Source organism: Bombyx mandarina, chromosome 26 (assembly GCF_030267445.1).
Source record: "Bombyx mandarina strain Sakado chromosome 26, ASM3026744v2".
NCBI classification, from domain to species: domain Eukaryota; kingdom Metazoa; phylum Arthropoda; class Insecta; order Lepidoptera; family Bombycidae; genus Bombyx; species Bombyx mandarina.
Window position 1 is genome coordinate 8,284,584 of NC_143232.1, and position 27,358 is coordinate 8,311,941.

At 42.3% G+C, this 27,358-nt stretch overlaps 2 protein-coding genes across 2 annotated transcripts in view; one reads left to right on the forward strand and one right to left on the reverse strand.

Annotated features, from left to right (window-relative positions):
• The first annotated feature begins 5,368 nt into the window (after positions 1-5,368).
• Positions 5,369-27,358, forward strand: part of dsd (attractin-like protein dsd) — a 29,454-nt gene continuing 7,464 nt past the window's right edge. The window contains exons 1-14 of the mRNA XM_089738925.1: positions 5,369-5,703; positions 8,145-8,357; positions 9,814-9,980; positions 12,669-12,749; positions 13,219-13,474; positions 15,903-16,046; positions 16,301-16,446; positions 19,100-19,218; positions 19,916-20,065; positions 20,809-20,917; positions 21,602-21,713; positions 22,020-22,127; positions 22,712-22,859; positions 23,688-23,757. Coding sequence (XP_089595051.1) covers positions 5,372-5,703; positions 8,145-8,357; positions 9,814-9,980; positions 12,669-12,749; positions 13,219-13,474; positions 15,903-16,046; positions 16,301-16,446; positions 19,100-19,218; positions 19,916-20,065; positions 20,809-20,917; positions 21,602-21,713; positions 22,020-22,127; positions 22,712-22,859; positions 23,688-23,757 — 2,155 coding nt within the window. The 5' untranslated portion in view covers positions 5,369-5,371. The remainder of the gene's footprint in view (positions 5,704-8,144; positions 8,358-9,813; positions 9,981-12,668; positions 12,750-13,218; positions 13,475-15,902; positions 16,047-16,300; positions 16,447-19,099; positions 19,219-19,915; positions 20,066-20,808; positions 20,918-21,601; positions 21,714-22,019; positions 22,128-22,711; positions 22,860-23,687; positions 23,758-27,358) is intronic.
• LOC149499807 (uncharacterized) lies at positions 23,902-26,899 on the reverse strand. Its single transcript, XM_089738742.1, has 3 exons — positions 26,855-26,899; positions 25,531-26,323; positions 23,902-25,281 (listed from the first exon to the last, which is right to left on the reverse strand). The coding sequence occupies exons 1-3, from the start codon at positions 26,897-26,899 to the stop codon at positions 25,232-25,234; spliced, it is 888 nt and encodes a 295-aa protein (XP_089594868.1). The 3' UTR covers positions 23,902-25,231.

Below are 27,358 nucleotides of genomic sequence, written 5' to 3' on the forward strand. Positions count from 1 at the left end.
AGAAAACAGCTGCTTCTCGGCAAAGATGGCGCCCGCGATACAAACAGCGAATATTTAAATCCGGATTGTAATTGTATTCGATATGAACCTTTATAGTTGGAGTCATACATTAATGGGCATTAATTAGTTATTAGAAAAAGGGATACCGGCTAAAGGACATAATAATATGTCCTTAGTGCGAATTTTTTAACTCCTCGATCACGTTAAAGTTAACTCAATTTTGTATACCTGGAGTTGGAACACTGCCCTTCGAGTAGGTGTGCTCGATGATCATCGATACTAAACACAAAACATCCATGTTTTAACATCGATATTACATTATATAAAACATCGTAACATCGATGTCACGGATATATATTGAAATTCAGCTGGCTGGTTCAACACAATATCAACAGCGCAATAGGTTGAAAGGATCTGCGTTTTCCAAGTTATTATTTTTACAGTCAGTTGACAAAAAGTATTGGAGCTTATAACGTGTACGTATGCCCTGATATCTTCAATTTATTTTTCATTTTCTTGAACTATAAAAACGTTGTGATTTTATGATTGTACTAGCCGTACTCGCCCGCTTCGCTGCGCATTAAAAATTAACATTATTATTTGTTGTCATTATTACCTATTAGGGAGTCCAACACCTATCCATTAAGAACATGTATTTTCTACATGGATACCAAGTTTCAAGTCAATCGGATGATTCAGTAGTTATAACGGAATGTCCGTAAAAACCACTGTAAATTTATATATTAGTATAGATTGGTCTTATTAATTGATCAATGTTCGAATAAAACATCGATTGTTGGTTGACATCGATAATTTGTGTTTAATCGATCGAGAATCGATGTTCTGCTATCGATGCCATCATCGATGTTTTTCCAACAACGAACATCTCTACCTTCGAGGCAAAGGAAAGTAAGCTGAAGGCAGCGTCGGAAAGCTTCGTCGAAATAGTGGCTCGGAACGATAACCCTCTTATTGTGGCCACCTTTAGTAATATATCCGACCAGGCGACGGGGCAACGCAAAGCCGCCATCATCCAAAACATGCCTTGTCGGATCCCCCGGATTAATTCTCGGTGCTTTTAGGATTCTCAAGCACCGGTTACTATCCTCGTCAAAAAAGTTCGCTATGATTGAGATGCAATAATTAAAAACAGTAAAATATTTAAATTACGACACGACGATCGTGGAGGAACAAGCCAGCAGGCCGGTTCTGACTCAGCGAGGCGTCTAGCAACACTAGTGGAAGTTCGGGTTGTAATGTTGACCGCGGGAACCCCTACTCTGCCCGGGTTCTTGCCCCAAGCAGAGATCGGACGTCATGGGAGACACTGCAAATAGTTTGGCGGGTAGGGTTCTAAAACATCCTTGGGCCCGCGGTACGCTACCAAAATCTGCGGCTAGTCAAGACCTACGTACTCCACGTGTCGCCTAGGTAGGGAAATCTAATGGACGAGGCTTGGCCTTATGACCCAAAAAATATATAATGATTCTGTAAAGTCTGTTTACGGACGATAGCTTTACGTGATAACGTAAGCAACAGAACTATTCGATCTGCTAGCTTTTTTTTCTTAACTAAGCCTTAAGAGGCTGTTTCAGCGTAACCTTAACTAGTAGGTGAGCTCACGGGGCTCAAACCTGACGACGTTGCTAACACGAACCCTAGCAAGAGCAGTGCTTCGCAGAATCTACCACCGGATCGGAAATGCGGTGGGCTGTATCTGAGGGTTAATTCACTCGTCGAGCCCTTCATCGCAAGCGACGGGTTCGACGAGAACGATGACCGGTTTACCAGATCTGACATCACTTGAGAATAGAGATAAATGTGTCACAGACCAACGCCGATCGTGCCTCTCTCTCGCGTTCACGCTCAGGCTCAGGCGGAACGTGACACTTTTTCGTGCGTGCAGTCGGTGCGCATCGATTTATAAGATGTTATCACGTCAAAATATCCAGAAAATATCATGGTACAATGAAAACTATGTCGCAAAAGCCCGTCCGAAATATCGTTTAACAAACCAACGAATTCTGGTTACAATCGAAAACATTACGAGCGTCGCATGTGTGATACACATTACTGAAAATGTTTAGGTAGGTACGTAAAAACTCGAATAAAATTTCGTCGAAATCGCGTTCAAGCGAACACTTTAGTGTTTTTGTAGAAATTTCTGTTTATCTGTACGTAAGAATTTGTGGTCATTAACTATTATGTTTTTTTTGTAGGTAAATTGTGGTTGTTGTTTTAGCTTTTTAATTAACCGACTCAAAATACATTATCTGGAATATTCTTTTGCCGTCATTTGACAACAGAAACGCCAAGGGCACGGTCGAGCCGTTGCCTGCTGTATAATTGAAAACGAATTATGTTTATTTCGGCTTTGAATTCAGCTTGATATATGAAGGAATTTCTGGAAGGAACGAACTATTACTGGTGGTAGGACCTCTTGAGAGTCCGCGCGGGTGGGTACCACCGCCCTGCCTGTTTCTGCCGTGAAGCAGTAATGCGTTTCGGTTTGAAGGGCGGGACAGCCGTTGTAATTATACTTGAGATCTTAGAACTTATATCCCAAGGTGGGTACCTATCCGTGCGGACTCACTAGAGGGCCGCCAGTAATTACGCAAATTACAACTTGCAAATACAACAAAAGGAATTTTCCCAAGCTACCACTAAAGTGGCGGATGAAAGGCGATTGCATACAGCAGAGATGCTAATGTTGAGATGAATGTGTGGAGTAACGAGAACGGATAGAATACGGAATGAATATGTTAGAGGAAGTCTGGAAGTGGCACCTGTGACAGAGAAGCTGAAAAGAGCGCGTATTAGATGGTATGGACGTGTCATGAGACGAAATGACCATGGGGTTGTTAAGACAGCTTAAACTATTAATGTGGAAGGCTTTAGAGGAAGAGGTAGACCTATGAAAAAATGGATGGATTGTGTGAAACACGATACCTATGTGTAAAAGCGAAGAAATGGTATATGATAGAGAAGTATGGAAGGAGAAAACATATTGTGCGGACCTCAGGTGACTGGGAGAAGGGCAAAAGAATGATGATGTCTGAAAGAATTTTTCTTTAACTCAGTGTTCATCTATAGATGAAAATCTGAAAAATCTAAAGTTAATAGACCTGACGGAAGTATTCGTGGATGCAATAGTTTATTTTGTAACCACATTGACATTGTTCCAAAAACAAACACGAGTGTTCGCTCAATTATCTAAATTCGAAAATAAATATTAGATTTAGATTATCATAGGTGTATACCTACCTAATTTGTATTTTCATATCCACCTAATTTTTTTCATGTAAGAGTTAAGTAATATTTTACAAATAGTTTTATTGGCAAAACTGCATATCATCAACATATTATACTAAACAATAATAAAATCTATCTATCTATATTATATTGATTCGTGAAGCAAAAACTTTATAGGTAGGTACTTACCCCTTTTCACAAAAATTGCGCCGACAGAGGAGTAACTATGAAATTTTCCACACATAATCTAAAGAAGGATCTTTAGATTGCACTCCTGTGCAGAATACAATTTTTTTTTATTACGCATGAATAATACATTAAATCAATAAAAAAAACATTACACACACTACCATGTATTTGACGCACCACGCATAGGTATATATTCTTTTGTTTAATGTTTAAAGTCTGTCGTCAAATTGAAAATAGATTAATAATTTGTTTTCAACATTGCCTATTTGTCTATAGTGTAAGCCTTGGCGAAATCTGTGATCATAGAAGCAATACAGTGTTTGACGATAGAACCATAATAATGTTCAAACTTTTAATTTAAATTAATGATTATGATCGAATTTCGACCGCTGGGCGTCTATTAGTAGTATAAACAATTAAGAAACTGTGTGCTCATTACGAGTTTATTACTGTTCTCGATAGCGTAAAAGTTAACTCAAATTTGTATGGAGTTGGAGCCTTTGCCTACGTTTGCCGCTAAGAACACTGTTCAAAAACTCGCATTAAACACACAGGTAGGATGTGTTGTGAATGAAGGAAGGTTCCATTCCTCGTAATTCTTCTACCACGGAGCAATCAAACATTCTGGTTTCAGAATTCTGATACATAGTCTGATACATAGTAATGAAGTCGGTTCCATTAAACTATAAACACAAAGATTCAACCTTGTATCTTAGAGTAGGTAGTGGCATTCACGTGATAAAAATGGCCTCTGGCATCTACTAGTAGTAAAACTAGCTACAAGAAAACAGTGTGATCCTCTATCCATTTAGAAAAATGATGAAAAATTCGTGGACATTATTGCTTTGAACAATTTCAAATATTGTTTAGTTTTTTTTAAATCTTAACACAAGATAAATTTAAATACATACAGAGCCATCTGTCAAAAGGGTAGGTTTGATAAATAAGTTTACGTTACAAAGCACTAGGTGGCGGGCAATTAAAATTATTATTTTTATGTGAAGTTTAAACATGAAAATTGCTTGACACTTTTGTTATTAAATTCTGTTTAATAATTATATGATATAAACAACAGAATATTATTAAAACAGATAATGAAATATATAAAAATATTTTTTTTTCATTCTGGCATTACAGTCGAAATGTCAACATGGTGTAGCCAACATAAACTTCAAAATTTCTGGAATTTAATCATTGAAACTATTGGCCTTACAACTTATTATTGGTTTAATAAAATAAAATTCCAGATTTTATGAGGTCAAAATCGAATTAATTCGTTTTCAATTGTTGCATAATTATTTTTTATTGGCTTTGTAGGCAGACGAGCATTCGGCCCACCTGATGGTAAGTGGTCACCGTCGCTCATGGACGTCAGCAACTCCACGGGCAGAGCCAAGCTGCTGCCTACCATCCAGTATTTTCCGCAAGCCTCGTTCGAAGAAGGACATGTCATAGCGCTTGGAAAACTCCGTGGAGGGGAGTTCATTCCAAAGCCAGATGGTACGTGGCAAAAAAGATCTTTGGTTCCAGATAATAAGGATGAACTCTGCTCCGATGGCGGTAGGTGCGATGATAAAAAGGAGATGAGGGGATCATCTGGAATAATTCTTCAGATAATTTTTAAAACTGATCATCTTTAATTCACAAACTTGTTGAGAACCACGATAGTGTTTATATTCAATCTAAATTACACTGGTGATTCAATTAATTAAAATTACATACATCTTGATCTGTTTGGTTTACATTAGGGTTTTTAGCTCGATTCATTTAGAACAGTCAAAGAAAAGATAATATTTAACGAATAACAAGGATAGAAAAATAATGATAATTTTTTTTATTGTAATTGAAGTATTTTTAAAATCCCATAAAGTCAGTTCTAGGTTCTACATTGGTTATTTTATTTCCTGTAACAGTCCGACATTTACCACGTATGACAACACCAAATCCAGTACCGTACGAAAGCGACGTTTATGTCTTACGACGCTTTACGTTCGTGCTAACAAAACTCGTTGAAAATGCATACATCAAAATGGTAGAATCCCTACAAATGTTTTTATTTTTGTTCAAATCCAAGTACCGACGAAAATGTTCATGGTTCTCGCCTTTTCTTTGTTCCGTTTTGATAGTGTTATTGTTTTGTCATGGTGTTCTTTCGAAGTGTAGTGAACATAACTGTACGAACGGTGAGTGTAACAATGATACCTGTGTGTGTTTCGAGGGTTGGCAGGGCCCTGAGTGCCAGTTCTGCGGCGGGAAAGTCAAGTAAGTACCGTAAGCCAGATCAAATTGTCCTAAACTTATTCTATCATTGATAGTTCAGTGACCTCTTTCATACGCATTGTGAATGAAAATTGGCGAGAGAAAGCAATACAGAGGCTTATCCAATTAAACTGTTTGGCTTCTTCAATTCCTGAAGGTCGCGACCGCATCTCCGGCTGATTAACACACAATCTCCCAGAAGTACAGTAATATCTCATTGAAATTCCAAGAAAGATTACAAGTATTATTTTAGTTTTTTAAATATTTATTTACTGTTTCACATTTTCACTCTAAAACTGATAATTTGTTTAGATTATAACACTAACAATTTAGCTTTGTTCATTAATAAATAAAACAAAAAATTAACATGCATAACCACTGCACATTAGATTATTGTATCTCTTAAAGTAGACAGAAGCTAATGCTAGTACAATGATTATAACTAAGTTTTATTAACACACACACATAACAGGACACTAACAAATTTTAATTTAGTTTCTTGAATAAGGAATGCAGTTAAAATTAAAGCAATAATCATATTTTTAATGGACATTAAGATAATGACTGCAAAAATATGACTAAAATAATAGAATAAGGCCAAATACATATTTTTAACAGAGGCCGCTTAGAATCCTGTTATTTATATGAAGTTATGCTTAGTACCCTTTTAGTACTAGTTTCATGGAGTAAATATTTGTTTTCCACAATAGAAGACATAGCAGGATTGTAAACCCACAATTTTTAACTCGGTGAATCTTTATTGTTAATCAGAAGATACAAGTATGTGGCTCTGCTGTTCTTGATTTGTTATAACACAGTTCTTAAATAAAGTGGTTTATGTGATCATAGTTTTCTAACTTAGTATATCTCACAGACACTGCCTCAATTAGAGACTATCCTGTTCTTGTGAAACTGAAAAGGCCACTAGTAATGCTTCAATCATAAAAAAAAAGGATTGTAAAAAAGGAAACTTGCTTTTGCAATAACCAAGTGGTATTTAATAAGAAATACAACTTGATTTAAAATCAGGTTAGTATTCATAAACAGGTAAATTTGATTTTGTTATAAATTATGTGTGTCTCATGACTTCAGTGGTTCTAAATTTAGAATATAGTAACGGTTATAATCTGTCCTATGCCAAGGATTAAGCTCTGGATTGACATTTTTTCTACATAATTACAGTGCTTATAAGAAAAGTAAATAACCAGAGGATAGATATATAAATTTACTAAATTATCTAGGCTATCATGATCCTAAACGGTTAGGTACCAAAGTGTACATTGTTACCATCAAGTTTTGAAGAATACAGCATATATTGCTACATTTTCATTGATACTTCGAATTTGATTTGCTGGGTGAATTCACCAGATCCTTATGACAATATACATTATCAATAAGTGCTACCCTACAAGGCAATTATGGCATAGCTAAATGTTATATAATATGATAATTACCAGTAATACTGCCATGACCTTATTAAGTCTGTGAAATTGTAAATGACAGAAAATAACTGTTTATCTCACCACATGAATCACATAACCACAGTGATAATATTAATTATCATCACAATAACAAATGAGTTTGGGTTTTTTCAAAGCAAACAGATAATATCTATGTACTTTGAAAACTTTGAACCAAATAAACAGCATTGTAATTTTATGTTTATTAGAATATTAAATAATGTGTGTTATCATGATATTAGATCTTTAGTTTTATAAAAAGAAGGAAATGTGCTTGTCATTATTACTAATCTGATTTCTGTATCTGAGTAGATTATGGTGCATTTAGAAAAAGTATCTTGAAGATCTGTTACAGTTCACATTTTTTTATAACTTTCCAGTAGTAAGCTACGATTCCAAGCCAGCCAGTAATTTTATAAATAAAATTTTGCTTAGAGAAATTTATACATAACTATAATTACAACTACATCTATGGCCTAAATTTTCCCTTACTGACAGTCAGTCATTCATTCATTACAAAAACCAGTATTTGAAATGTTGGAAAAATTATAATTACAATAATAAAAATAAATAAATAAGTAAGTGGTAAAAGAAATTTCAATTATGTCTACTGTGACTAGCAAAAACTGTAGAGAATTTTATACAGGTGGAACATTTACTGACCCAAATAAATATTTCTTTTTCGGTTTAATAATCTAATGTGCATAAGCTGTATTGTATCTACAACCATCTATGATGCTCTGAATCTTGTGGCTTGCTGTCCAATTATTATTATTCGAATAGTTGTCAGTTCACACAATATTATTCCACTGTTTACTTTGAAACATGGGTGCCAAAATCCAAAAAAAAGACCCATCTATGTGTATAGCCCCTTAGGCTATCAGCGAATAACTACAGCATAGAAATTCCAAAAAAATGTGAATATTTAAAGATAAATTCAACTCGAATATGTATATTGAATACTTGTTTTGTTTTTGTTTTCAGTCTAACTACACCGACAGGGATAATTACTGATGGTCTTGGCAACTACAGTGTTAGCACGCAATGCACTTGGCTGCTGAGTCCGCCGCGGGTCGGGCCAACGCCTCCCCCCATCAGAATTAGACTGGAGAGTTTTGCAACAGAGTGTGGATGGGACCATTTGTATGTTTATGATGGAGACAGTGTTAGAGCTGAGAAATTGTTAGCTGTTTTCAGGTATTTTATGTGCTCTTACTAAACTAAATTTTTCTTTTCTACTAAACTAAATTTTTCTAAAAATCTTACAAAATTTTTATTAACTTGGTTTTTTACCAATCCGGTTTTGGAATGAGCTCCCCTCCATGGTGTTTCCCGAGCGTTATGACTTGTCCTTCTTCAAACGAGGCTTGTGGAGAGTACTCAACGGTATGCAGCAGTTAGCTCTGCCCCTGGCATTGCTGAAGTCCATGGGCGACGGTAACCACACACCATCAGGTGGGCCGTATGCTCGTCTGCCTACAAGGGCAACAAAAAAAATAAAAAATAAATATGTCTCCTCATATAGATTTTCGTAATTGGTTTTGAACGACTTAATGACATAAAATTTTAACATAATTCTGTATTGGGTTTGTTTTTTTAATATAAATACATATTATGTTGTTTTGTCATGAAAAATAAAACCCTTTAAACTCAGATGATGGTATCTATTTCCCCAGAGACTACATGTATTGAATTGTGATCGGTTTGAGTATTTAGGGCAACACACCTTAGCTTTGGCTCAAGCTATAAGGTGATGAAGGTTTGCCGCGTATGTAACACATTTATTGACCTACTAAACCGACTTTTGATTATGGGATATCACATTTTGAGCTACATATTACATCCCGCAATTTCTGTTCACACTGTATGATGTAATTCAAAATACGTCATCAGTTGACTCGTCTGTCACCATTCAAACTGAGGACGAGGCTGGGGGAGGGAGGGGCGGTGTCCGGGCACATGAGGTAAAATATACTCCTTCAAAATATCCTCCTTCAAAATATCGCTTATTTGGTCGAAAAAATATTTATAGTTTGGGATGTAATATATATTATAGCACAGTATGAACGGTCTCGTACAAAATGTATGATGAGCGATAAAATATGATATCTCAACATGTCATTGTAATATATATTATACTAAAATAGTAATAAAATACTAAAAAATAGTGGTCCCCCGGTAGTCGAAATTCGACTATAATTAATTGAAATTATAAGTTTACACACTATTATGATTCGATTGTCAAATACTATTTATTATACCTACTTCTATAATCATAGATTTCGCCTAGACTACACTTTAGACAAATATTAATAAAGACAAACAATATGTACATATTTAATCTATTCTCAATTTGACCACAGACTATGCAGTATGCATGCGTGTGTGTGTCAAATACATGGTACTGGGTGTAATGTTTTTTTTTTATTGATTTAATGTATTTTTAAGCATAATTAAAAAAAAAAAAACATTCTGCTCTCCTTCTCTGTATTCTCTATCAGTGTGGGAAATTTCATACTCCTTCGTCCGCGTAATTTTCGTAAAAAGGGGTACAAAATTTTTGCTTCACGTATTAATCAGATTATATCCCATAGTCAAAAGCCGGCTTTATTCTCTATCACACATTTACTAAATATACAAATAATAATTTCAGCGGTGTTCTAGAGAAACAAGACTCGAGCTGGACCCGGCAAGTGGTGGCGCGCTCCGGTTTCGCCTTACTGCATTTCTTCTCGGACGACGCCTACGTAATGGAAGGTTTCAATGTTACGTACGCGGCGTATTCCTGCCCGTCAAATGATCACCTTACTAACTGCTCAAGTGAGTTTGATATAGTTAGATACTTATTAAACACGATGGAAATTTGGCTGTGTGCTGTCGGCCTTTTTTTTCCTACCTATGCTGATAGCCTTGAGAGGCTATGTCAGCTTCGTCCTAACATGTAGGTGAGCTCACGGGGCTCAAACCGGAGTGATGCTAACACTGGCCCTAGCAAGAGCAATGCTTCGCAGAATCTACCACCGGATCTGAAACGCGACCCACTGAGAAGATCCGGCGAGAAACTCAGTGAGCTGTGTCTATCTATGGGTTAATTCGCTCGTCGAGCCCTTCGTCGCCAGCGACGGTTTCGCGGAGGCCGGTGCTTGTGGTACCTAAAAGCACCGTTAATGGATCGGGAGGATCCGTAATGACGTGTTTTGGGCGACGTTGACAACATTGCGACCCAAAATAGCTACACCGCATTCCTTTCTCAGGGGCCTTAAATGGCGACTAAAGGATTTGCAAGAGTATGGGTAGCATTGTCTGTGTATAAATGAGGTTCCTGTTGAAATACTAAAAATTCCCTGCGGCAAGTCTCTTGAGTGAGTGTACCCATAACGAAAAGACGGATTGGGTGCAGTCAAATCAAATTAAGGTTTAAATATCTGCGTTAAAACAATTCGTGTGGATTGTTTGTCGACGGTGATCGAAATTTTAATATTATTTTATTGCTTTGGTTGGGTTTAAACAGTGACGAACCATCGGACGCTTGCTGGAACCTAGCCTGCAGACATCTTGAATACCACCATCCACCATGAGACCTGATAGCGAAATTTTAAAATTATACAAACTGCTGTCACCTTTTATCGCTGAAAACGTTTCAGAAATATCCAATTCGTAATATGACCTATTATACCCGACCCTTCGTGGTAGCAAAGTCAAGTAGTTGAAATGTTCTCGTAAGATTAACATGGTAAGGCAGCAGCTTGGCTGTGCCCCTGGGGTTGTTAACGTCCATGGACAACGGCTATCGCTCAGCGTCAGGTGGGCCGTATGCTCGTCTGCCTATAAGGGTATTAAAAAAAGATTCTCAAAATATGAGCTTTTACAAATTTCCGGCTGATTTGTTAACACATTTTTACGTTAAAAACAAATTGAATATGCAATTTCGAAAAGGGCACATCTCTGAAAATGTTCAGGAAAGGAAAAAAAAAACTGATTATTTTCTAAAGCAGTGTCAAATTTAAAATATTAACTTTTGAGATATATTTTAGTGTTAATTAGCAATTTAAAATTACTGTAATTATTATAAAATGGGTGTAGGTAAGCCTCAAAACTACATATTAAAAAAACGTATTTAACAAAATATGCGACATGTGCCCTTTTCGAATTTGCATATTCAATTAAATCCTTTATTTATTATGCCACTGTGTGTATCGTTTATGTTTATCTCAATTGAGCATTGGAGGATAACATTTCTTTGAACAGTTTTTTCTCAAGTGGGCTTTAAGGTCGCTCGCCGTATGAATTTATTGGTATATTGTATGTAAGCGAGCACCGGAACTTCGCGCTAAATACTTGAATGAGGATCTCTGAGATTCTTTTCGTTTGTAAATAATGAAGTCTTGCATATAAATGAATCGATATGTTAACTCGTTTTCCTGCTTGGTTCAATCGCTCGAACTGCTATTGCAATATTAAAATGTATTCAGTGAAGGTTATTTAGTTATTTTTATTATTATTATTTCAAACAGTTTTCTTTATATATAACCCTTTGCACTCGAGAGGTGAGTCTCGCTAACCGCATGATTTAATTACAAACGACAAAAAGAACCATTTTTTCCCCCCTACCTATTCGCTGTTAGCCTGTGAATATTTAAAAAAAATCTAATATTAAAAAAAAAAGACATGCTCGCTGAGTTTCTTGCCAGTTCTTCTCACGACGGAGGTTAGTTTTTGTGAATTGGCGGTAGTTCTTTTTGACGTTCAACAAGTATGGACTTTCATTTATGTTAATTTTTTTTTTGTTTTGATTTGATTTGATAAGAGGTTATTCCAACTACTCGCGGACGGGTAGGTGAGCTCACAGGCTCGACCTGAGAGAATTTGCTAATGCAAAGGGTTAATATAATACATGGGTTTGTTTTTTGTTAATTATTTGGATGCCTCTTGAAGGCTGCACAATGTAAAATATATCTTGCAGCTCAGACAGGTTAAATTACTGTCAAGATCGAAGGTCAAGGAAACAGGGGCTGAAGTCAGAAACTATCTGACTTTAGGTTGGAGTGTCTGAAAATTCCGGGTGCAATACAACATTATTACTTTCAGAAACCGCCGGTCGTAAAAAAAGGACTAGAGTCCTTTGAAGCTGTATCACGAAATATTTAATATTTTTAAACGTTTTGTAACGGTAAAACTTTGAAGTCTTCGTGGCCTAAAGGATAAGACGTCCGGTGAATTCGTATGTAGAGATGCACCGGTGTTCGAATCCCGCTGGCAAGTATCAATTTTTCCAATGAAATACGCACTTAACAAAATGTTCATGATTGACATCCGCTGTGAAGGAATAACATCCTGTAATAAAAACCAAACCCGCAAAGTTATAATTTGCGTAATTGTAGATGTCTATGGGCTCCGGTTACCATTTAACATCGTGAGCTCGTCCATCCGCCTAAGCAAAAAAACTTAATAAATAAATAAAACTCTGAAATTAACTCTATTACATTTAAGAATGGTTCTTTTTTTCAGATCACGGTGAATGTGACGACGGAACTTGCAAATGTGAACCCTTCTGGACCGGAATCGCTTGTGATCAACCGCTATGTCCTGGTCAGTTTTATTTTTTAGTGCATGGTAAAGGGGGAAGAGGTCGACTGAAGAAGACATGAATGGAATGTGTGAATGACAATATGAGAGAGAGAGGAGTGAGTGTTGAGATGACGGCTGATAGAAGAGAATGGAATAGAGAAATCCGCTGTGCCGGCCCCTAGTGGAATAATAAATACACTGGTGGTAGGACCTCTTGTGAGTCCGCGCCTATTTCTGCCGTGAAGCAGTAATGCGTTTCGGTTTGAAGGGTGGGGCAGCCGTTGTAACTATACTTGAGACCTTAGAGCTTTTATCTCAAGGTGGGTGGCGCATTTACGTTGTAGATGGCTATGGGCTCCAGTAACCACTTAACACCAGGTTGGCTGTGAGCTCGTCTAAGTCCGAGTGAGTCTAAGCAATAAAACATAAATAAAAAAAATTGAGAATTTTAGAGTTTCTAGACTATTAATTGATGGAAGTTTCATTTCAGACGAATGCAACTCAGCGCTGGGTTGGGGTAGGTGCAAAGCGACCGGCTGCGAGTGCGCGCCGACCCGCGCCGGGGAGGACTGCGGGAGGGAGAGGGCGAGCGCGGGGTGGCGGTGGGCGTGGCGGGAGCGGGGGGAGGACGTCAACAGCGTGCACGCTCCGCCCCCCGCGTCCGCGGGACACGTGCTGCTCGCCTACGGAGAGGACTTGATACGAGTCGGCGGGGAGACATTCTCGCAAGTCGAATTCTTGTATAGGTAAGCCGTGAATATCTATATATATAAAAATGAATTGCTGTTCGTTAGTCTCGCTAAAACTCGAGAACGGCTTGACCGATTTGGCTAATTTTGGTCTTGAATTATTTGTGGAGGAAGTCCAGAGAAGGGTTTAAAAGGTAGATAAATATGAAAACGCTCGGAATTAAATAATAATGACAATTTTGTTTTCCCTTTGATGTGTCAGCTAGTTGTCGATAAATTTTGATTTAAAAACACGTCATTTCGGATCCTCCCCATCTACTTACGGTGGTTCTAAGTACCTCAAGTACCGGTCACCGTAAATTAACCCACAGACACAGCCACTGAGCTTCTGGCCGGATCTTATCAGTGGTTAGCAACGTCGTCAGGTTTGAACCCCGTGAGCTCACCTACGTTCGGTTACACTGGCATAACCTTTAAGGCTTATCAGCTTAGGTAGGAAACAAAAACATTTAAATAATTGAACTTTTGGTGTTACGACATTATTAAAAACTAGCTGTACCCGTCCGCTTCGCTGGGCATTTAAAATTAACATTATTATTTCTCACCCCCACAAAGATTCTCATCATCAACGCCCCCGCAACTGGTGTAGGGAGTCCAACACTTATATAAATATTAGCCTATCCATTAAGTACATGTATTTTCTACACGAATACCAAGTTTCAAGTCAATCGGATGCATGGTTCAGTAGTTATAACGGAATATCCGTAAAAACTACTGTAGATTTATATATTAGTATATAGACTATGGTTAAAATGTTACACTAATGTAGACGACGTTCGTTTTGTATTTAGGAACTCGTCGTGGCCTAACCGGTAAGACGTCCGGTGCATTCGTGTTGAGCGATGCACCGGCGTCGAATCTCAAGCGGGTATAATAGCCGGCAAACTTCTTGAGCATTTGTTGACGTAGTGGGGGTAAGTTCGCGCATGGTACACTCACGTGCAAAAACATTATTTAGTCTGCGTCATAATGCAATTAAATTATTAAAATCAACATATGTATTTATTTATATATTTATTAGAACATCAACAAAAAATATAGGTTAATAATTGTAATAATTTAATCTTGGGGTAAAATAGATATTCCTTCTATTAAATCAAAACTAGAGCTGTTGCCAGGTCTTGTTTCAGTTGAAGCGAAGCAGGTATTTGTAATTTTTTTTTCGTTATCATAATCTTGACCATCATCATCACCACTGTTTTCATCACCCGAGTCGCTATCATCGTGATGAGTCGACATAAGGCTCATCGGTGTAGTTTACAACTCGGTCGGTTCGGTCTTCTTTTTTGTCTATAATTAATTATTTTTTGAAGATATTCGATTCGTAGTAATCGAATGTAACTTTTTTCACTTACCAGGTTCCGATTATTATTTTTTCCATCTGAAGCCTAGCTCTTTTATAATTCGTCGTAAACTTCATTCCGAGCCATTAAAATGTATATCTTCTTTAAATTTTTTGAAGCCTTTCTACGATACGGAGTTTCGCTGCTTGTTATGTAGTTATGATGATTACATCTTTTTATTACAGATTGAACGAAACTATCCATTCCGGTAACTTTCTTTTTCCCTGATCTTTTCTTTCTGAAACATGGCGAGCAAGCCAGAGCCTTTAGCTTCGTTAATAATGCACCTAACAGTACTCACTGATGTTTTTGTTGCTTCCGAAATCTGTTTTACTTTTTCCATATCATTCTTCCCCGTGTTTTATAATTAAGCAATATACGTCGTACACAATTTTTCTACCCTTTCTTTTGAATACTACACCCAGTTTGTCGCGGCATAGCGTATTTTTTATAAAAAATCAACAAACACTCAACAAATAGCAATGGCAACAAAGTCAACAAGCAATTATAACAAATAACTTAACGATTAATAACGATAGACTTTTCACTGTACGCAAGCGTACATTAGGGAGCAAGCGGAACGAGGGCGCGGTGCGGGACGCAAGGTTCGACTGATCTACCAATAACGCGCTCGATACGATTTCCCCTGCCGTCGCGCCTCACCCTCACCACCAAAGTGATCTAAAATTCGGTTCTGCGCAGTCAAGGTCATTTGCTCAAGAAGTTTGCCGGTTACTGTACCTATTTTTCTAATGAAATACGTACTCAAGAAATGTTCACGATTGTCTTCCACGGTGAAGGAATAACATCGTGTAATAAAAACCAAACCCGCAAAATTATAATTTGCGTAATTACTGGTGGTAGGACTTCTTGTGAGTCCGCTCGGGTAGGTACAACCGTCCTGCCTATTTCTGCCGTGAAGCAGTAATGCGTTCGAAGGGTGGGGCAGCTGTTGTTTACGTGGTAGATATCTATGGGCTCCGGTAACCACTTAACACCAGGTGGGCTGTTAGCTCGTCCACCCATATCTAAGCAATAAAAAAATATGCGCCATGACTAGAATTCGTTTGTTTTGTTTCAAGGTATAAAGTGTCGACCGGCGTGTGGCAGAGCGTCCCGGCGCACGGGGACGCGCCCGCCGCCCGCTCCGCGCACTCCGCCGTGCTGTACGGGCACGAGCTCATCGTGTACGGGGGCGCCGTGGCCAGCGACGACCCGGAGCGGGGGTGAGCCCATATTCACGTGTTAATCGTACTTGTAGCTTCCTTGATCGGTTCAGTTGTTATACAATGAAAGTTATTAAAGACAAAGAAAAGTATATATTGTCATCTCTCTCTCGCACAGCAGTTCGCGTCACAACAAATATCTTTAGATAGAAACACCTTCACCAAACACTTCAAACAGCTTTAGATATTACTTATGAATAAAATATTTGTAGTAGTAATTTATAAATAAGTAATCACTCGATCGCCCCCTTTAGTGGGGGGTTGGCAGGATTGGAGGGTAGAGCTGGCCGGCTGAGCAACGAGGTGTGGCGCGCGCGGCTGGACACCGAGCCCGTGCGCTGGCACAACGCCACGCCCGCCGCCTGCTCGCCGCACAGGCACGCGCCGCTCGCGCACTGCGGTAACTCTCACTCGTACTGCTCTCTCTCACTGCGGCATGACGCAGCGTGACGCGGCGCCACGCCCGCCGCCTGCTCGCCGCACAGGCACGCGCCGCTCGCGCACTGCGGTAACTCTCACTCGTACTGCTCTCTCTCACTGCGGCATGACGCAGCGTGACGCGGCGCCACGCCCGCCGCCTGCTCGCCGCACAGGCACGCGCCGCTCGCGCACTGCGGTAACTCTCACTCGTACTGCTCTCTCTCACTGCGGCATGACGCAGCGTGACGCGGCGCCACGCCCGCCGCCTGCTCGCCGCACAGGCACGCGCCGCTCGCGCACTGCGGTAACTCTCACTCGTACTGCTCTCTCTCACTGCGGCATGACGCAGCGTGACGCGGCGCCACGCCCGCCGCCTGCTCGCCGCACAGGCACGCGCCGCTCGCGCACTGCGGTAACTCTCACTCGTACTGCTCTCTCTCACTGCGGCACGACGCAGCGTGACGCGGCGCCACGCCCGCCGCCTGCTCGCCGCACAGGCACGCGCCGCTCGCGCACTGCGGTAACTCTCACTCGTACTGCTCTCTCTCGCTGCGGCATGACGCAGCGTGACGCGGCGCCACGCCCGCCGCCTGCTCGCCGCACAGGCACGCGCCGCTCGCGCACTGCGGTAACTCTCACTCGTACTGCTCTCTCTCGCTGCGGCATGACGCAGCGTGACGCGGCGCCACGCCCTCCGCCTGCTCGCCGCACAGGCACGCGCCGCTCGCGCACTGCGGTAACTCTCACTCGTACTGCTCTCTCTCACTGCGGCACGACGCAGCGTGACGCGGCGCCACGCCCGCCGCCTGCTCGCCGCACAGGCACGCGCCGCTCGCGCAATGCGGTAACTCTCACTCGTACTGCTCTCTCTCGCTGCGGCATGACGCAGCGTGACGCGGCGCCACGCCCGCCGCCTGCTCGCCGCACAGGCACGCGCCGCTCGCGCACTGCGGTAACTCTCACTCGTACTGCTCTCTCTCGCTGCGGCATGACGCAGCGTGACGCGGCGCCACGCCCGCCGCCTGCTCGCCGCACAGGCACGCGCCGCTCGCGCACTGCGGTAACACTCACTCGTACTGCTCTCTCTCGCTGCGGCATGACGCAGCGTGACGCGGCGCCACGCCCGCCGCCTGCTCGCCGCACAGGCACGCGCCGCTCGCGCACTGCGGTAACTCTCACTCGTACTGCTCTCTCTCGCTGCGGCATGACGCAGCGTGACGCGGCGCCACGCCCGCCGCCTGCTCGCCGCACAGGCACGCGCCGCTCGTGCACTGCGGTAACTCTCACTCGTACTGCTCTCTCTCACTGCGGCACGACGCAGCGTGACGCGGCGCCACGCCCGCCGCCTGCTCGCCGCACAGGCACGCGCCGCTCGCGCAATGCGGTAACTCTCACTCGTACTGCTCTCTCTCGCTGCGGCATGACGCAGCGTGACGCGGCGCCACGCCCGCCGCCTGCTCGCCGCACAGGCACGCGCCGCTCGCGCACTGCGGTAACTCTCACTCGTACTGCTCTCTCTCGCTGCGGCATGACGCAGCGTGACGCGGCGCCACGCCCGCCGCCTGCTCGCCGCACAGGCACGCGCCGCTCGCGCACTGCGGTAACACTCACTCGTACTGCTCTCTCTCGCTGCGGCATGACGCAGCGTGACGCGGCGCCACGCCCGCCGCCTGCTCGCCGCACAGGCACGCGCCGCTCGCGCACTGCGGTAACTCTCACTCGTACTGCTCTCTCTCGCTGCGGCATGACGCAGCGTGACGCGGCGCCACGCCCGCCGCCTGCTCGCCGCACAGGCACGCGCCGCTCGTGCACTGCGGTAACTCTCACTCGTACTGCTCTCTCTCGCTGCGGCATGACGCAGCGTGACGCGGCGCCACGCCCGCCGCCTGCTCGCCGCACAGGCACGCGCCGCTCGCGCACTGCGGTAACACTCACTCGTACTGCTCTCTCTCGCTGCGGCATGACGCAGCGTGACGCGGCGCCACGCCCGCCGCCTGCTCGCCGCACAGGCACGCGCCGCTCGCGCACTGCGGTAACACTCACTCGTACTGCTCTCTCTCGCTGCGGCATGACGCAGCGTGACGCGGCGCCACGCCCGCCGCCTGCTCGCCGCACAGGCACGCGCCGCTCGCGCACTGCGGTAACTCTCACTCGTACTGCTCTCTCTCGCTGCGGCATGACGCAGCGTGACGCGGCGCCACGCCCGCCGCCTGCTCGCCGCACAGGCACGCGCCGCTCGCGCACTGCGGTAACTCTCACTCGTACTGCTCTCTCTCGCTGCGGCATGACGCAGCGTGACGCGGCGCCACGCCCGCCGCCTGCTCGCCGCACAGGCACGCGCCGCTCGCGCACTGCGGTAACACTCACTCGTACTGCTCTCTCCCACTGCGGCACGACGCAGCGTGACGCGGCGCCACGCCCGCCGCCTGCTCGCCGCACAGGCACGCGCCGCTCGCGCACTGCGGTAACTCTCACTCGTACTGCTCTCTCCCACTGCGGCACGACGCAGCGTGACGCGGCGCCACGCCCGCCGTTTGTACTGCGGCATGACGCAACGCGAGGCGGCGCCACGCTTGCCGCCCGGACTTCTGAGAACGGAAGTGACACTACCTGATGTTTTATGTCATTTCCAGGAGGTCTCCACGTGTCCGGTCACACAGCGGTTCTGGTATACTTGGGAGCCACCAAAAAGCCCGTGATGCTCGTTTTCTTCGGGCATTCGGACATATACGGATATTTACATATCGTTCAGGTGATTATCATACTGGTATTGTTGAAAATATCATCGCACGCACGATTACGCCGACGGCATCTTGTTTGCCCTCGATGTCGCTGGATTCGTATTAAAATTGCTTATTGACGTCACCAATACTAGATCACCCCACCCTTCAGATCGGAATGTACGATAGCTTCGCGGCAGTATTAGTCCTACGAAATGATTCTTGTTTCCGTATTACGTAAGTATTTTTTTTATTGCGTATATGGGTGGAGGAGCTCATAGACCACCTGATGTTAAGCGGCTACCGGAGCCCATAGACATCTATAACGTAAATGCGCCACCCACCTTGAGATATAAGTTCTAAGGCCTCAGTATAGTTACAACGGCTGCCCCACCCTTCAAATCGAAACGCATTACTGCTTCACGGCAGAAATAGGCAGAGTGGTGGTACTCACAAGAGGTCCTACCACCAGTAAATGAAATGAAAATTATAATTTTGCGGGCTTGATTTTTATTACACGATGTTAGTCCTTCACCGTGGAAGTCAATCGTGAACATTTGTTGAGTACGTATTTCATTAGAAAAATTGGTACCCGCCTGCGGGATTCGAACACCGGTGCATCGCTACATACGAATGCACCGGACGTCTTATCTTTTAGGACACGACTTCTAAGTATATTTGATCATCATTGAGACATTACTCTCTCAGCTCGCGTGTGCTTACCCACAGGAGTACTACATAGAAGAGAACGTGTGGTCGGCGGCCCCCACGCAGGGCTGGCCGGCCCGCGCGGGGTTCGGTCACTCGGCCGCGTGGGACGCGCTCTCCAGGCGAGTCTACATACACGGCGGGCTCGTCTCGGAGTCGGAAGCTACCCAGGTTAACTAATTTTATGTTTGTAGAAACACATACTTGTATACCTAATGGTAGGCAGCGGCTTGGCTTTGCCCCTGGCATTGCTGACGTCCATGAGTGACGGTGACCACTTACCATCAGGTGGGCCGTATGCTCGTCTGCCTACAAAAGCAATAAAAAAAATACCTTAGTTCATAATAGGGTTATCGATCTTTTAAATATTGATTACTTCATGTCAAATGGAGTATCTGTTAAGAAATGTATATGTCAGACAGGCTTTTAATTATTGAAAGCAAGATAGAGGTCGATTTTGTATAATGACGTCATTATTCACGGTCGTTATAAGAGCCTTTTTTAATTCCCCTTTAATGTCTTTAAACGTTTATAATTATATAATAAAATGAATTAAAATGTTTCACCGCATGTATGTATTAATTGTCTATGCGCAATTTGTGATAATTGAAAAACAGATATTATATTTATTACGAACTAAACGGGACTTTTAAAAAAATAACAGAATGAATCGTGACTTGATATATTCTGAAATTTATTTAATCCAATCCAATCTAATTGCTGCAAATATTTAAAAGTATAATTTTTTGTATTAAAATTAAACTAATTTGGGCTAGTGATCGCAGATTTAATTAAATTGTGTACCAAGTATTTTTGTTTATTGACAAATATGGCGCTGTCAAACAATGACGTACGGCACGTCCATTATATTTCGTGACGTCATATTGCATCATTAATGATTATTATTGTTCTAGGCGCCGTCCGCAGCGTTATTTGAATACGATGTGGAGTCCAGAGTGTTCAAACCGCTGCCTTCCGCTCCCACACCTAGATATTTGCACTCGGCGGTTTTCGTATCACCAGGTATGTTCATTTCGCGTGAACCTTCGGGGGGGCTCGGCGGGGGGCCGGAGCGGGGGGTGGGGAACGCACGTGAGCCCGCTAGAAGAATCTGACGGGAATATAATGGGACAGAAGTTGTGGGAATTGTTTTTGAAGTGAAACTTCTTTAGAATCGTGATTTGAAACTCGATGGAACGAAAAAATAAGTCCATAGAGACACAAACACATAAATGTATAGGATTCAGCCGGTGAGAGAATGAGATAGAACACATGAGACGTTCTCAGTGTAGTATTTTTTTTAATACAGCGCCATCTATGAGATTTTTTAATACTTACGTATGTATGAATCCTCTTGTAGTGAATTTTAATTTAGGATTATACGTGAAGTTAAAACATCAATTCACAGAGGGCGCTAGCTCATACTATAAAACATGATTTACAATAATTTACCAATGACAAAATTTTACATATACTTAGACATTTAGAATAATTGTATTTTAATTTTTGAAGTTTTCACTTCTACCACCTGTGAATTGTACACATGTTTTCTTTTTGGTAATATTTATTTAGAATTTCTCTCAATTTAAAAACCGTATTCTTTATTTTATCCGGAACCACAGTTCGTGAGGGTAGTTGTAATTTTTCGATATTTGAAGGAGCTCCAAACGAACAGACATTTCAGTTATTAGAAGTTATCATTTCCAGGTGTGATGCTGGTGTTCGGTGGTAACGCCCACAACGACAGTGCCGCGGCCGCCATCACCAACCCGACCGGCGCGCGCTGCTACTCGGCCGGCGCCCTGCTCTACGACGTCAGGTAGCGTGGCCACGGACGCATCGACACTCCTGCGTGACGTCATAAACCATAACTTCTTGACTAAACTTGGAATTGAAGTAAATGATAAATAATGCGCTGCTAACTTTCAAGGAACTGTCATGCTAGATGATGGTCTATAAAAAACGTCCATAACACTCGCCATCCGAGGAGCTGTAAGTTCGCTTGCCTACAAAGCCCAAAAATATTTGTTAAAAATTATGTCATTATGTTTGTAGTATAATATATTCGACAGTGGAATGACTACATGTATTATGTTCTGTGTCGATTAACCGGTCCCTTGTGCAGATGTTCCCGCTGGTGGGAGACGCGCAGCCCGGCGGGGGGCGCGCGGGCGGCGGGGGCGGCGTGCGCGCTGCCGCTGCACTCGCGCCCGGCCGCGCTGCTGCACGGAGGGTCAGTACATACTCGAAGGGCTAATGCTTAGTATTGTCGAACTGCGTAATGTGGCGTGACGTGGCGTGGCGGGGCGTGACGTGACAAGAGATTGTCTCGGCAAATTGGTGTTTTTAATATTTTTATTTCTGCTAATGAGTATGAGACTCATTAATTCTATTTAAAGGAAAGCACTGACCGAGATTAGTTCAGGATTAATAATTATCTATACATATAAATAAAATTGGAGTGTCTGTTTGTAACATTGAAATAACCGCTTTTTACTACGTGCATGTGAATACATACATATACGGTATATACACCAAAATATTTTTTATTTTATTTTTGTCTGTCTGTCTGTTTGTTCCGGCTAATCTCTGGAACGACCTAACCGATTTTGTCGAGACATTCACTGATAGATAGCTGATGATCTAAAGAGTAACTAAGGCTACTTTTTTTAGACTAGCTTTTCCCCGCAGTGTCACCTACGGTAAGAAAATAACCGCGGGTAACATCGTGGGACTCTGCTATTAATAATAAAATTTAATGTTTCGAGGGCGATGCGAGGGCGGGTCGCTAGTAATTAATAATTTCCGATGCTACAGTTTCAACGGGCGCCTGCGCTCGGACGCGCTGGTGTACGAGGCGGGCGAGCGGTGCGCGGCGCATGCGCACGAGGACGCCTGCCTCAACAGCACGCGCCGCGCGGCCGTGGCGTGCGCGTGGCGGGAGGACCTGCAGCTGTGCGTGCAAGTACGTACTCTAGAGCCGAGCTTCTCTTTGTTTTAACGACCATACCAGCTCACGACGTCTGCCGCTTACATGCTCCCCGTTGAGTCACGCAGGTGGGTACCAATTTTTCTAATGAAATACGTAGGAGGTACTTAAGAAATCGTCACGATTGACTTCACGGTGAAAGGAATACCTAACATCGTGTCATAAAAATGAACCCGCAAAATTATAATTTGCGTAATTACTGGTGGTAGGACCTCTTGTAAGTCCGCACGGGTAGGTACCACCATCCTACTTATTTCTGCCGTGTAGCAGTAATGCGTTTCAGTTTGAAGGGTGGGGCAGCCGTTGTAACTATATTGAGACCTTCGAACTCCATATCTCAAGGTGGGTGGCAGCATTAACATTGTAGATGTCTATCTCCACCAATCTAAGCAATATATTTGGTAGAGATGGTGGCTGACTGGGAAATTATGCGGCTGGAGTAGACTGCACTTCTAAATTTATCTCTTCTATCTAGAAGATTACACAAAGTGGGAATGAGTTGCTCGCTCCGGGCATTTTAATATTGTAATAATTGTTACGTTATAATACTCATTGTAAAAAAGAATATTTAAAAATAATCTCATATCTAAAAAATAATAATCTAATATTAGAAAAAAGAAAGACATGCTCGCTGAGTTTCTTGCCAATTCTTCTCAGGACGGAGGCTAGTTCTTGTGAATTGGCGGTAGTTCTTTTGACGTTCAACAAGTAGGTAATTTCATTTATGTTGAATAAACATTTTTTGACTTGATTTGATATGATCTGTTTTATCGCAGAAAACTTAGAAACTATATATTTTTCCAGCTAGAAGAGATAGGCTGGAAGGAGTCCTTCGACGATGCCGTGAGGGCCTGCGCCATCGAACCGACCTTTGGTAAGCTTGTATACTTCATTGTATCCTTGTTATGACGCCGGTTCTGTGCGTGTTGTCGATGCAAAACCGAGTGCCAACGTTTTCTTCTCTCCCTCTCCCCTTTTCCCCCCTGTCTAGCCTTCTCTCAGCCTACTAACTGTTCGACTTTCCGAGGGATGATTATGAAAATAAACTTGGATTAGAAAAACTTGTATATTCAATAAAAAATCAATAATCTAGGATACAGTGTCACTTATGACAAGGGTATCATGACAACGGATTTGCGTATTACAGCGCTCTCTAGTGACGGTTTTAGGAGTTGGAAAAAACAGGGTGAACATTCCGCCCACCATGAACTACAAAAGTTCATAGCCAACAATGAGGCCATCAAATTTTACATGTACAATTAACATCTCCATGAAACCGTAACATCTTAACCTAATAGTAATCAATAAAGAACTGCTCAACATGAACTAAATATAAATTACACATTAAAGAAACCATAATAACGACAAAGTTCAGTCAAGGGTTGCTTTTAAACAGTTCGTACTTACTTACAACTAAACAATAACAAAATACTTAATAGCTGATGCATCCAAAGATACATTTAAGTTACATACATTGCATGAAATATCTACAGTTATTCAGGTAAGTAATGTTAAAAAGCGATAGGCAAAATGCAAAGTTTGGAGACTGGTCTTACAATTTTAGATTTCTTACATTTGATAGTACCCTTGTGACATTATCTGGAAGTCAGTATGCTCTGGTACGACCTTGACCATTCGATACATCTTAACTATGTCCGCTGCGAAACATATAGGATAAGTACGCCATTTCATAATTATGTGTCGTAACTCTGGTTGAAGCCTTGGACCTACCAATAAATCATTGTTCAATGACTTGCCGCTGGTACCCTTACACGAAGCGTCGAAAACAACGCCGACCTTCGTTGTACTTTTGTCCTCGCGAACAACCAACTGCATGATGAGGTAGATAAACGCATCCTGGCTTAGCAGCTTCTTGTTTGTCATTAATTACTTCTATATGATTCATAGCCAGGTGGCTACATTTATTACCTTGGATTATTCTTGCTTCAAGAATGGATTATTTTCAAGTTTCTTCTTGAGCAAGTGGATTGTTGTCGCGAAAAGGAAGACCTACAACATAACGACCCAAACTGTCCCTAGTTGTAGTGGATTCAAAGTATCTTTCACAGGATTCTTCTTCCTTGGATAAAAGTGGATGATGCTAGTCAGTTTCAATCTCCCAGAACTGACGCAGCAAATCATTGATTGAGTTGTCATGGGTATGTGCGCTAATAATGTAAGGAGTATCCCCACTAACTTAAACTCGTCCCGACAGGATCCATCCCAGCTGTGTATTTTGAGCTGTCAAGGTTCCAGGTGGATTTCTCAATATGCCTTCTGACAAAACCTGACCATACACATCAGCGCCCAGTAGAAGATCTATATTGCTTGGTGTACCATATCCTGGATCAGCCATCTGCAATTGCAACAATTCCGGCCAATCCTGTAATTGAATTTTCTGTGAAGGAAGAGTGGATGTTAGGCAGTTTAAAACATAGGCTTGAACGGGATAGCTAAAAGAGTTATATGTGGACTGTACTTCAAATTGAACCATATGTTTTACTGAAATACTAGATTTTTCTCCTCCTAAACCAGATATGGTACTTCGAACTGGCAACCTTCAAAGCTGCAAAAGTTGAACTGCGTGTTCACTAATAAACGAGGCTTGAGAGCCCTGATCCAACAATGTCCTAAGTGTGATACATACCCTTGCTGGATACATTAACTAATGCGGTAGCTAACATTACTTGACTACTTGATGTCATTTCACTGTTAGAAAAATGGCTGACAACACGCTCCACGTGATCCGCCGCCTGCGGTTCTTGTGCTGGCTCCCGCTGTTGATTAGCGGGCTGACTAGGACCCGCCAGGGTCGGATTGTGAGTGCCGCCTTCCTGGTGCAGCAGCGAGTGATGACGTTGGCCACAGCACCGACAAGCCGTGCGTCGTTTGCACTGTGTTACCGAATGGTTAGCTCCGAAGCAATTGAAACACAGTTTTCTCTTCTGGATGAAGTCCCGGCGATTCCCGATGGCTTCTTGTACAAATTTCTTGCATTGATAAAGCAAGTGATGTCCCGAACAGAATGGGCAGGATACAGACGTCGTCACGCTGAACACCTTCGGTTTATCCGCTGCATCTTTGCCTCTAAACTCTCTTCTTTGGTTTGGTTCTAAAAACTCGAGTGCTCGATATCTTGATTCCAGGAATGATTGGAACTCGCTTAGTGTAGGCAATCGATCAGCCTGTTCGCTTAGTTTTTGTTCCCATTGTTTCTGGGATTCATTATCCAATTTTATTGTGATGAGATATATAATCAGGATGTCCCATGTCGATACAGGTATACCAAGGTTAGATAAAGCGTGCAAGCAATCATTTGTCGTATCGAGTATTTGTTTAACACCGTTGGATGACTCTGAAGATAAAGCCCTTTGGCCCACCAGCCTGGCCAGAATGCTGTTCGCGATGTAACGTTTGTTATTGTACCTTTTGTTTAATAGCTATATTCGTTATTTTCGCATCCCAATATAACATTCTGGTGATTTTCTTCAAACTAACCAGTGTTGTTCCAATAATTGCAATCTCGTTTCGATATATTCCCTTGTTATTCTAGACGCAGGTGACTTTTGAAATTAATCTTTGCCTTAAATATCTTATTTTGAATATCGGTTTTTTAATATAACTGTCCGGGCCCATTCTTCACATTCACTAGTACTTAGCAACGAAATAGTTTTGTGTTAATTACGGTTTGTAACATTCTTTGCACTTAAAATTGTTGTTTATCATTAGTTGTTTTCTTATCTGGCTCGTATTGGACCATGTTCGACTTTCCGAGGGATGATTATGAAAATAAACTTGGATTAGAAAAACTTGTATATTCAATAAAAAATCAATAATCTAGGATACAGTGTCACTTATGACAAGGGTATCATGACAACGGATTTGCGTATTACAGCGCTCTCTAGTGACGGTTTTAGGAGTTGGAAAAAACAGGGTGAACACTAACATAAATTCATCCATTCATGTGTGACATTCCTATAGTCTTGAAAAGATTGTTGAAGTCCAAGGTTGATCATACAATATTTTTTTGCTTAGATGGATGGTGGAGCTCACATTCCACCTGGTGTTAAGTGGTTACTGGAGCCCTTAGGTGTCTACAACGTAAATGCGCCACCCACCTTGAGATATAAGTTCTAAGGTCTCAGTATAGTCACAACGGCTGCCCCACCCTTCAAACCGAAACGCATTACTGTTTCACGGTAGAAATAGGCGGGGCGGTGGTACCTACCCGTGTGGACTCACATGAGGTCCTACCACCAGTAACTACGCAAATTATAATTTTGCGGGTTTGATTTTTATTACACGATGCTATTCCTTCGCCGTGGAAGTCAATCGTTCGTCATTTGCTGAGTACGTATTTCATTAGAAAAATTGGTACCCGCCTGAGATTCGAACACCGGTGCGTCGCTCAACACGAATGCACCGGACGTCTTATCCTTTAGGCCACGACGAGTTCAAACTAATAAGCTCGATAT